The sequence below is a fragment of the Leiobunum rupestre genome, chromosome 2 (genome assembly GCF_980474605.1).
Source record: "Leiobunum rupestre chromosome 2, qqLeiRupe1.1.hap1, whole genome shotgun sequence".
Classification (NCBI taxonomy): Eukaryota; Metazoa; Arthropoda; class Arachnida; order Opiliones; family Sclerosomatidae; genus Leiobunum; species Leiobunum rupestre.
In genome coordinates this window covers 66,901,910-66,914,365 of record NC_143385.1, presented here as the reverse complement: position 1 = coordinate 66,914,365, position 12,456 = coordinate 66,901,910, and the positions used below count along the sequence as shown (strand labels likewise).

The 12,456-nt window shown below is 37.7% G+C and overlaps 1 protein-coding gene across 1 annotated transcript; it reads right to left on the bottom strand.

Moving 5' to 3' along the window:
* Positions 1–7,855: 7,855 nt before the first annotated feature.
* Positions 7,856–9,143, bottom strand: LOC149958832 (uncharacterized). Its single transcript, XM_090165058.1, has 2 exons — positions 9,099–9,143; positions 7,856–8,575 (listed from the first exon to the last, which is right to left on the bottom strand). The coding sequence occupies exon 2, from the start codon at positions 8,573–8,575 to the stop codon at positions 7,868–7,870; it is 708 nt and encodes a 235-aa protein (XP_090021184.1). The 5' UTR covers positions 9,099–9,143; the 3' UTR covers positions 7,856–7,867.
* Between the last annotated feature and the right edge of the window lie 3,313 nt (positions 9,144–12,456).

Here is a 12,456-nt window from a genome sequence, read left to right as displayed (position 1 = left end):
GCAACTCACTATAGGTGGCTACACCAAGGAGAATAAGGTTTTCGCGCAGTATAAAATCATCCTTGGAAAACCAACTTACGACTTGTAGAAGAAAACCTAGTTCCAATCAAGTGCCCCCCCCCCCCTACATGGCCACTTGCGTTGCCCTTTAAAAGAGTTTGCAAAGTGTGTGTTTGTTAATATCCCAACCTAGACAGGACCTATTGTACAATAAAGTCATACCAATCTCGTTTAAAAAAAGGATCTGTAAATTGTAGAAGGAAGCAATTCCCACTGCAACTAGCTTCCGCCATCAGCATTCATCGCTCTCAAGGCTTAACGCTTGAGAAAGCAGTTGTCGATCTCGGCCCTAATGAATTCGCCCTCGGGATGACATAAGTTGCCGTTTCGAGAGTCGAAACTTTAGACGCAATAATTTTCGATCCGGGATATAATGTCGCCAGGCTTTTAAAAGTTAACAATAAGAGCGGATAGTGGAAATTTGATTTTTTTTTAATATATCAATTAAATTAATATTTATTTTGTTATTGATAATGATTAGGTTTCGTTTAAAAACAAGGAATTTTAGGGCGGAAGTTGGGGCCGGCGTAGATGGGGGGGGGGGTGCAAATTTTGGAGTTTGGCCCTGGCCGCCAAATAACCTCACTACGCCACTGCGCTCAAGTCTTTCTCGAAAACACCGGATCCGGGTTTTGAGACGCCCTAGCTATACAGACCTGTTTTAGGTACGAATATCTCAAAATCTGTTTTAGGTACGAATAGACCCATGTTGAAAGTTGGGGGGTCGAAAATTAACATTTTTACCTAGCAGCTCGGCATTTGGACGGAGCATCCGTTTCCTTACTTCCGCCTGTATATTTCGATGGCGGCCACGTGGTTCAAAACGTCACAAACAGGATGTTCCGTCCAAAGGTCTCACTTAAGCCTCGTCTGCGGCCCCTCTTTTGTTATGGGTCTATTTGAAATTTTCAGGTCGCATAGAGCGTTTAGGGGGAACACCTACTATGAAAATGTCGATGACCTTGAACCGTGTCTTCAAGGTCATCCAAAAATTATCTCGAGAACTGTAAGTGAAAGTTCCAGTTAGAAAAGTATTTTACGTCACGTTTGATGTCTATTTAGCTTTGACCCGATCGGATTTGACCAATAGGAAGTCGAGAAAATTTTTACCAAAATCACAAAGGTCGTAAAAGAGAAAATTGCAAGAAAGCGCTAATAACTCGAAAACAACTCGTTATACATTATCGAAATTTGCTAGACAAACTCAGCATGGTGGGAGTCTTTAAAGTTTGTAAAATTGGATGACCTTAAAAACGCGGTTCAAGATCATGAAAAAATTATCTCGCGATCCATTGGGTTTAGAAACCAGGTTTCAATTAGAAAAGTGCGTATCACCAGTCACCACATTCTCGTACAAGTAGCTTTGAATAATATCTTAAAGGACGTTCGAAAATGACCTTGAGAAATAACATTTATTATGGTTTAAAAAGTGCTTTTAAAATGTCCGTTTCTACCAATAGTTCAAAAGTGAATCTTTTGAAAGCCATTCTTTCGACCTCTTGCGATAATTTTAAGAAACCATCATTAGTTCATTTACGTAACTTATCGGACCTAGGCTTAGCATCATTTGAAGTCGGGTTGAATAATTTTTATATTTTTGGCTACAGCTAGGAATTCTGATTGAATTTTTGAAATATCATTTTTAATTCAGTCAAAATACTTGATTGATAAGTAATGCAGTCAAGACTTACAAGGAGACTACCCGAGGTGTTACACACCGATTTTGTTCAAACTCGGGGGATTGGTAGACCTTCATGTAACTTGAAAAATCCTAAAGGGATTTTATTCAATGGGCAACGGTTTTGCCATGGCAACGAAAAAGGTTTTTGACAACATAAAAAGGAAATTTTCCCATTGAAAATAACATGGGTTTTGACCGATTCCAAGGGCCCTGTGAAACATTTTACAAAATTGAAAAAAAAATTAAAATACCAAAATTATAAAAAAAAAATTATAAAAATTGACGAAAAAAATCAAAATTGGTCACAGTTTGATCAATTTTTTAAATTTGTTTCACAGGGAAATCGGTCAAAATCCCATGTTATTTTACGTTGTCAAAAACATTTTTCGTTGCCATGGCAAAACCGTTGCCCATTGAATAAATTCCCTTTAGGATTTTCCAAGTTACATGAAGGTCTACCAATCCCCCGAGTTTGAACAAAATCGGTGTGTCCTCGGGTAGTCTCCTTGTTAGTTTCCCATTCACAAACGTAAAGCAAAATGGTGTAGATGTTTGAGCCTTTGTGGTTATAAAATTGCTTCCTTCTATAGCAATAACCTTTTGGGTTAATTCTTCACAAGCTAAATTTATTTTAGTTAAACTAAAACTAATTTCACGCGCAACTTTCGCGTTTTTCTTACCCATAATTGCTATTATCAAACTGACTTAAATTATTTATGAACGCAAAATTTTAGGCAGATGACTGTATCCGATGACGCCACTGTTGGCAGTGGCGGCGCTAAGGGGTAGGCCAGGTAGGCCACTGCCTACCTTAAAATTTTGAGGGGCCCCAAAGTCAGCCTATAAGGGGCCCCAAATTGATTTAGAAAGGGTCTCAAAATTGTCCGAAGAGATAAAATTATTTATAAATAACAATGAAACAAATGTCGATAATGTATTTAGAAATTTTTGAGGTATCTCCTAGTAAATAAAACCAGTTCTGTTATATTTGGACTCGTTTTACTGTTGTTAGAACTTTTTTGTTCGTCATGTACATCACTACTTTATTTTATTGAAGTATTTCGTTGAGAAAAGGGGGGTCCCGGGTCGGGGGCCCATTTATTTGGTTTGCCTACCGTCGCGAAAATTCCTGGCGCCGCCACTGTGCACTGACTGTTGGTGGGGATCAGAGGCGTAGTGGGGGGGGGGGGGCATACGCCCCGGGCACCGACGGTCAGGGGGGCGCCAAAGAGGCGCCTAAAGTATTAAAGCGGATATTGGAAACTTGAAATTATTTTAATATATCATTTAAATTAATATTTATTTTGTTATTGATAACGATTATGTTTCGTTTAAAAACAAGGAATTTTATGGCGGAAATTGGGGCCGGCGTAGGTGAAGGGGGGGGGGGGCTCAGATTTTGGAGTTTGGCCCTGGGTGCCAAATAACCTAACTACGCCACTGGTGGGGATTAAAAGCTCAGCCTTTTTTGAACGTGATGGCGCCATTATCATAGAAGAATATGAATAAATTATGATATCACTGAATGTAAAGAAATTTTTAGTTGAACCATAAGTGTATAATATAGCTGTTACTAGATAAGTATTAATCTCCCTATCTTGCTAATGTTATTCGCTTGAAACGTTTGGAAGAAAATATAGTGCGACGTGAAGTTAAGTCTCTCATATATTGATTTTCCAATACTATTTCATGGGGGAAATATGATTTATCATAAGTAACATAATACCTCTAAGTATGACATTATGACATTAGGAATTTTTTTCTACATCCTTTTTTCACAGTGACGCAAAAAATTTTCTATATAGCGCCCCATGGTAGCGGCGCCATGAACTAATCTAACCCAACTTTCGTTAACGTGATATTCCGGGATTTTGGCGAACAATTTTGAATACCGCCATTTTTAGGCTTAATGCGTATTTAGGCGCACTATATGCTTACGAAACAGGCTGAATTTGAACTCTGACTCCTTTTGGATGACCAATAGAAAAAATCCAATCACGAAGAGGGTTACAGAGTTGCTAGTCGTTTTAATGATTTATCTTGGGCGAAGAAAGGATGTAGTAAGAAAAAATGCATGAGCAAGGCTACAAGTGTCATACTTACGAGGAGACTACCCGAGGTGATAATAACCGATTTTGTTGAAACTAGGTAGGTACGTAGACCTTATGGTAACAAAAAAATTCAAAAAGGGAAAAGTTGCAATGGGCATTAGTTTTGCCATGGCAACCGAAAATGTTTTTGACAACACAGTATGTATATTTTCCCATTGAAAATGACATGGGAATCTGAGCACTTCTAAAAAATAATAATAATAATTATAATTAAAATTATTAATTTTGATCAAATTCAAACAATAAATTCTATTTTATTAACTTTGATAAAATTCATTTATTACCGTCGATTTGCCGATTAGTTGGTAAATACAACTTTTTATTTTTATATTTCGCTTTTCTCCATTTTTACCGATTCTGATCAAATTTGATCGAATTGACCAAAATTCATCAAAATATTATAAAATTAATTTCATTTGTCAATTTTGATCTATTTTTTTTGGTATTGAAAATTTTCACAGAAAATATACGTACTGTATTGTCAAAAACATTTTCGGTTGCCATGGCGAAACTAATGTCCATTGTAATTTTTCCCTTGGTGAAATTTCATGTTACCATAAGGTCTACATACCCACCTAGTTTCAACAAAATCGGTGATTATCACCTCGGGTAGTCTCCTCGTTAGTGGTATTAAGTTACTTATGGCTTTATCAATAGGTAAATATAGGTAAATTTTATATTTTACGGATGTTTTTACTTTAAAGAGACGTTGAAAGCAAGAGGCGGCTCCAAAAATACTTTATCTGTGAACATCTCTGTTGATAAATGTAATTAAGTCGAGTCCATTTTCATATTTTAACCTTCATTTGGTTCAATCGAAAATGTATAATTTGTATAATTTACCAATACAATTTTAAGATAAGCATCATAAGCCTCGGTTGAACTCAACTGCCGACAACGACATCTATTAAGCCACCGAGGTACTACACTAGCAGGGCTTCCACATTTGATACCTAAATTTTCCCTCTTGCAATAATTTCGTTAAATGAAAAATACCATTTTTCCCTTTTTTGACTTGGAAATTCCCATTTCTTATGCCTCGCTATAGTTTGGAGCTTTTAATTATAATTTATTCGCGACCAAAAACTATCGCAATGCCTCCTTTGGTTCGCCATTGAAACCTAGATAGGTAGCGGCTACAGCAGACGCTATTAGTTTTTCCTCATCGTTATTCGTAAATTTGACTTTGTAAATAATGATACTCGCATTTTAATATAGTTTTTAAATAGTTTGCTTTTATTTTGATAAGTTTATTTAAGAAAATAAGTTCTTATGTCTTTTTAATTTGTCTGTAGCAGACGCTAGATCTTAGATGCTACCTCGGAGCAGACTTGTAAATAGTGTTTATTTTTAAGAGAGTCCACTGGATCCGGACCCCTCCGCCGATCTATTTTTTCGACGAGTCCAGGACTCTTCCCTCTTTCTTCGCCCCCCCCCCCCTCGTTTAAATTTATATGTTCTTTAATCTCTCTTTATTATATTCGAAAATAAATGGCACCTAACCCGGCAAATCCTATAAAATTTTTATGGTAATTATAAAAGAGACAGTCAGTAATTGAACTACAACATCAAAGTTTACATATTTTCATATATAATCGTGATCGGGTAAATTAAAATGCTCGTAAATACTTGGAGTAGAAAAGTTGACTGGAGGGGAAAAGAGGGTGGGAAGTCTGTAAGCTCAACGTTACCCAGAATCCTTTGCTCCGCGGTAGGGGCACCTTAGTGTCGCCCTCAAACGGGTTTTTATTGAAATAAAATTGTAAATATTCGCCATGCTTTGAAGCTTGGAGTAGTTTAGAATGAATTTTTTATTTCCGATTGTATTAGTTCTTTTTTATAATGGATTGTTTTAGTTTAAATTTTTTGGATACCAACATGATCACACATATATCAAATTTTCAAAAATTATTAAAAAAAATGAAGGTAAATTTTGTTCTATTATCTAATATTGTAATATAAACCAAGGCCTAACAAGTTTTTTCTCTTTTATAAATTAAAATTATTAATTGAATCACATTTGCAATTTTTATAACAGCAGTACTTTTTCATTATGAACAATTCTAACTGTCAATGGCTAAACTATATAATACCGTCTTTAAAACATGATTTTGATTGTTACAAATTTGTCATTCAAACCTCTGAGTTCAAACCTTTAACGGTTTGTTCGGCCTTGGTTCTATAAAATCAAAATCAAATATTCACAACACCCTTGGAAATAATTCTCTTTTTCATCGCTAGAGTAAGGTAAATCGTGGGCCCCTACCAAAAACGCAGTGCATGCTGGGAGGGCTTAGGCCGAATTGATGGGGGAAGAGACTCAATGCTACCGATATGGGAATTTCCCCTCCAGTCAACTTTTCTACTCCAAGGTAAATATTATCACAATTAATTTAACCATTAAAGTCTTCATTCCAAACCCATAGAGCTTAATTTTTTTTCTACCTTTATTCATTTTAATAAAGCTAAATTTTGGTCTTCAATGGCGCTGTTACAATTACGGTGCCTAATGGAATACAGAGCAAGACTATTAATTATGGACTAATAATTTCCATACTTCGTTAGTCTTAGACTAACGAAGTATGGAAATTATTCCCCACACGGGCCACACCTGTTTAAGTTAGAAGAGGTTTTTCCGTGGTAGGCCCAAGGTTTCCAAATTTTTCATTGGTCATTGTGAATTTCTATAAGTAGATAGGGGAGCTCTAGCTCCGTGGTGGGGAGTCCGACTAATATTCGGAGAGCTGAAATCGTGGCGGTCAGTATACACTATACAGATGCCTCAAAGATAAAAATAATTCAACTTTTTATTTAATTCTCGAAATTTTCCCTCTTTTTACACAGCTAACGATATAATTTGAGGGAGTCCCGTGGACTCTTTACCCCCTACTAACAGTGGCGGCGCCAGGAATTTTCGCGAGGGTAGGCAAACCAAATAAATGGGCCCCCGACCCGGGACCCCCTTTTTCTCAACGAAATGCTTCAATAAAATAAGGTAGTGATGTACATGACGAACAAAAAAAATCTAACAACTGTAAAACGAGTCCAAATATAACAGAACTGGTTTTATTTACTAGGAGATACATCAAAAATTTCTAAAAACATTATCGACAATTGTTTCATTGTTTTTTATAAATAATTTTATCTCTTTGGACAATTTTGAGACCCTTACTAGATCAATTTGGGGCCCCTTATAGAGTGATTTTGGGGCCCCTCAAAATTTTAAGGTAGGCAGTGGCCTACCTGGCCTACCCCCTAGCGCCGACACTGCCTACTAAAGACATTTTTTAGGAGTCCCATGATTTTTTTCAGGGGTTTTTGACGCGTGGACTGCCGCTATTTACAAGTCTGCCTCGGAGAAGTTAGCGCCGTTACGCCACCTATAGACTCGTTTCGGTCGCGAATATAAATATTCAGTTTAATTTTGAAAAAAATTCCTTAAGGTTTTATTTATTACAAAATTACTTATTTTTGCAAAATTATTGAAATTTATATCCTCAAAAAACGCAATTGGATATTTAGATCATGACTTAAATTTCTATCAAAATGACAAGCATTTTAGGAACGTATTAAAAATATTTTTCAAATCTGTGACTCATAACATATCCATGAACTAAATATACAATTAGAGTAGGATATAGCAGGCAATGTTATCAGAAAAGAAAAAAAATCCGCTTCTTCCCGTGCAAAGAACACTTTTCCCTCATTTCCCCCTGCGAAAGGCCGTTTTCCCTCTTATATTATATATATCATTCCCTTATATCATTCCCTTTTAGCGTTTAGGAATTTTGAAAAATCCCGGAAAAGGGAAATATTTTCCCGTATGTGGATGCACTGTACACTAGAGCCACCACTTGTTTTAAAATAATGTTATAAGTCGTTTTTTTTAATAAAGGAGTATTTATTTACCAAGAAGTTTAAAATGACGCCATCTATTATAAATAGAAACATCTAATGTCTTTGCTTTGGTTGCGAATCGGTCTATTATTTTGCATTTTCGGGTTTCCTACCGTCCCTACTCAGCGCCGAAATGACGCAAAGTTACAATCACATTCTGATGTTGATGTTCGAAGGCGTAATGCAAGGGTGTCCGGCCTACGTCATCGGTGGAGTTCAGGTTGGCGCCGCACTCGATAAGGGCGCGCGCCATGTCGTCGTATCCCAACGAAGACGCCTGGTGTAAAGGGGTCCAACCACCCAAGGCGGTTGCATTGACCGAGGCACCGTTAGCTATCAAAACCTCCGCTACGTCGAACCATCGCTTATAAACGGCCAAGTGCAAGAGACTCCAGTAAGTATTGCAATTGACGATAGCATTGGCGTCAAGCAGCCCCGTTCGAATCAGTCCCAAAGCGGTGGTCCTCATCGTTTCGAACAAGGCCACGTGGACATCAAATCCGTTGGCGGATGGGTTCAGTCGGGCACCTTTCCGCATTAATAATTGGACGATTTCGGGATGTCCGTGTCGTATGGCCTGGCTCAGCGGTGTTTCCCAGGCGGGGAACCTATCTTCGTGTTGTACATTGCCACCTTTTTCTACCAGTAACTCGACGATGTCCAGATGTCCCTTTCTGCAGGCGTAGAACAGCGGCGTTTGACCCAGTTCGTCAACGGCGTTAACATAGAAACCCTCTCGAATCAATTTCTCAACCAAGACTTGGTCTTTCGCGTCGCAGGCTCGATGTAGAGCGCTGATCTTGTCGAATTCGCTTTTAGGGTACATCTGTTATTAAAATATTTTCAGTGAGAGTGTAAGTTACGTAATAATCATAAATATAACCACAAGCCAATCATTGGAGGTGTAAAGGAGTAAATCGGATTTGGTCGTCTGCTAGCCAGAATTAATCTGCTGAAAAGGCTGCCATTTTGGAAAAACATTTTTACACCCGACTCCAACTATTTGCCACCACAGAATCGGTGTAAAATGACGTCTTACCCTACTCCGAAATCCCCGAACAAGCGAAAAGAGACCACCTATTGACTTATCTAATTCAATGCTAGCCAAGGCTTAACTTTTATTTCGAAATATTTAATGTTTTGCTGATTGTAAATGGTCGGAAGCTTAAATTGAAATCGTTGAAATGATAAAATAAAAGCAAATTTTTAAAACACCCAGAATTCCTCGCGTGTTTCTAACTTTAGCAATCTATAGTCTAGGTCGTGCTTCGCGATCACGTGGTTTCGTTTCCGTTGGAATTTGTTATACTGAGTGATTATGTTACATATGATAATATAAAACTGCCTACCTTAGATTCGCATTGAGAGCTTCCGATTGGCGATTTGGTAACGAAGCGAATGCTGTGTTGTGTAAGTAGGAAAATTTCCGAGTCCTTCTCTCTGGAAAATTTTCAGTATATTTCCATAAAAAATTTAAAAAAAAACGGTTTTTATTCCATGATTAGCCTAATATGGTTCGCGGAATTTTCGCCTCATTTTTTCAAATCCATAAAAAACTGAACCTCTAGACTAGTCTAGGATAAAACCCCTTTGAAATTAAATTTTTAGTTTTTCCGATTCGTGAGAATTCGCCGCTAAAGAAGTCTTTGCAGCTTTGCGTTCGCTCATGGATAGTAGATTTTAGGGGATCGGTAAAAAGCCTGGTTTTTAGCCCCCGTAAACCAATCACACTACGGGAGTTGGTCAAGGTTATTTGAAAAAAAAAAGTATCGCTAAGAGTGGACGATACTGTTCGAAAAAAGAAAAAAGATAAACACGAAGTACATTTTTACGCCAATAGGTTTTTTTTCACGTTTTTATAGATTAAATATGATGTACTAAATATCAGTTGATAGTTTTTATTGAATTAAAAAACCAAAATTAAAAATTACTAATATATAAAGCGCAAAAATTACGTAACAATATCAACCGCGTTAGATTGCCATTTTGAAATTTTAAGGTCACGTGGTACAAACGACCTTGCAAGACTCTCTCGAGCTGATTGATACGCGGGGAGAAATAAAATGCACTGTGGAAGTGTATCGAAAACCTGTCCTTTAATCAGGGCCGGCGCTAGGATTTTCGGGCCCCAGGTAATTTTTACTCCAAAATCTGGGTTTTTGGAAATAGTCAGAAAATTTTAGTTAGGCACCCGTTCCGGCGAGCCCCTTTCGGAGGCCAGGCCCCCAGTGGCTGCGCCAGGGGTAGGATACGCAGGCTACAGCCTACTTTTATTTCCCTTGTAGGGGCCCCAAATCTAGATGAAGGGGCCCCGAACAGCCCCCTAAAATGATTTGCGAAACTAGAAATATCAAAATCCGAATTAAAAGCCTGCTGTTTTTAAGTTGCGAACACTGAACAGTGATTTTTAATATTTTTTCGAGCGCAGCCTTGATTCGTTGTAGTTGCTAAACTAGCTACTCCAAAAAGTGTTGCATCGTTAGACTGATGATAAATTGCGCTGTTTTCCGACTCTCCGAGTCCCAATTTCCAAAATAAAGTTAAAATAAAGCGTGGCAACCATTGAGTTGGGAATAAGTAGAGGTACAACTTAATATGGCTGGCGCGAGACCAATTTCTTTCAATAAGGAAACTTTATCAACTTTATCGTTCTACCGTGGCGGCATCTGTCTCTGGTGGTGGCCACTATATGGTAATTGAATTTTTGAGCGAATCTGACGCGAAATTGAAATGTATGATTTCTCGTAACAAACAAACCTTTGAAAAACGATCCTTTTTAACACAAGCTACGGTGAGTTAGCTAATAATTATTTATTTTTAGACATATATACGGGGGTACTGATCACTCCGCGTAATCGGTGTACAGAGCCGTACCTTTGACTGTACTAATGGGAAGTACCTGCCTTTGGCAGTGCTAATCTAAGCGTAATCCGTAGTACAGACTTTCCAAGAGTGGTTAGCCCATCGCATATATCTTTACAAAATATAGATGGCGCTACCGCCTAATTATAAAGATGAATTTCGTACAGTCTTCTCAGAACAGGTCCCGCGTAACCATGGCAACCGAAATCGTAATTGTAATTATAGCAGTATTATTCCCAATTCAATGGTGGCAACTGGAAAGTGTTTTTGCAACAATTGTAAGTGAAAATGGAGAATGCTGTTGGAGGATGTTGCCCATATGTGCATTGTTATGCTAATCGATTACAAAAAATTACTTCCGAGTACATTTAAACAGTCATGTACATTTCTTTTGTAAATTATTAAAAATAAACCGGTTTTGTCACAGTTTTGTTTAGTTAGTGTATGTAAAGGGGGGGGGGGGCTCAAATTAAATAATTAAGTAGCCTACCCAGTAATATCCCCAAAAACTAACATAGTTACTCCAAATCCCCAAAACTATCAGTTTTTAAATATCCAAACCCCCAAAACTGTCAGTTTTTAAATATGCAAACCCACAAAAATCAACAGTTTTTAATTAGCTAATCCACAAAAACTATCAGTTTTTAATTATCCAAACCCCAAAAACTGACAGTTTTAAATTATCTATTCTCAAAAACTGTCAGTTTTTAATTATCTATTCTCAAAAACTGTCAGTTAATCCCCTAAAACTTTGAGCTTTTAATCATCCAATCCTCAAAAACTGAAAAATTGCCAGTTTTTAATTATTCAATCCCCAAAAACTGTTAGTTTTTAATTTTATAAAAACTGACCTATTTATCGAAACACATTTTGGGAAGTGTTTTTGAAATTTAGTGCGTTTTTCCGGATTTATTGAACGTTAAAGAAAATTAGGGTACTTTAAGGTGGTCTCCGAGCCTTATAAAAAATTAGGAACTTTTAGGTATCCTAGGGACGCGCGTGTGAAGGTATACAATTAATAACGCTTTGGACGTGTTTCAAAATTTAAATTTAAAAAGAAATATAGAACGTACAAAAGGAAGGTTTTTTTTTTTGAAAATTCGGAAATTAACCGAATTTGTTGACAATTTAAAAAAAAAAGTTATATTTGTATTAAAAAATATTGAAAAGTTCGAAATGAGTTGTAATTGAATGAAAGGTCAAAAATGATGGATATTTCTTATTTTTTGTCCGCAGTCGAAGTAGATTTTTAAAAGTTGTCCATTTTTTTTCGCAGTATCTCCTGCTCCATTCGTACCGTGGCCAATTCCTTCTTCAGCTTCTGATTTTCCAAACGGAGCCTCTTGACCTCCGAGGTCATTTCCGCGTCCAACCTTCGCATCTCTTCCAGCTTTTCGGTTTTGACTTCCGATTCGATCGTGACGCGATTTAGCTTTTCGCCTATTGCCCGTATTAGATTGAAATTCGGGTTAATGTCCAGCGCCGATTTGCCCCAAAACTGCGAATTTTCTTTTTGGACTTTGGCTAAAACGCTTCCACCCAATTCATACAAGGTCACGGCCACGTCTTCTTTAGCGGACAGACACGCTTCTTGCAATGGACTCTTGCCGCAGTTGTTGGTGGCGTTGACATTAGCGCCGTGCTCGATGAGAAGACGAGCTATCCGACTGTCGCGAACGTCGTGCAAGGGCGTACTGCCCAAATAAGAAACAGCGTTGACAGCGGTTCCTTTGACCAACATCGCTTTGGCCACGTCGAACCATCCACGATTCGCGGCTTCGTGCAAATAGGTCACACCGTCGACGCCATCTTTAGGATTCATTTCGATCACGCCGTCCTCAATTA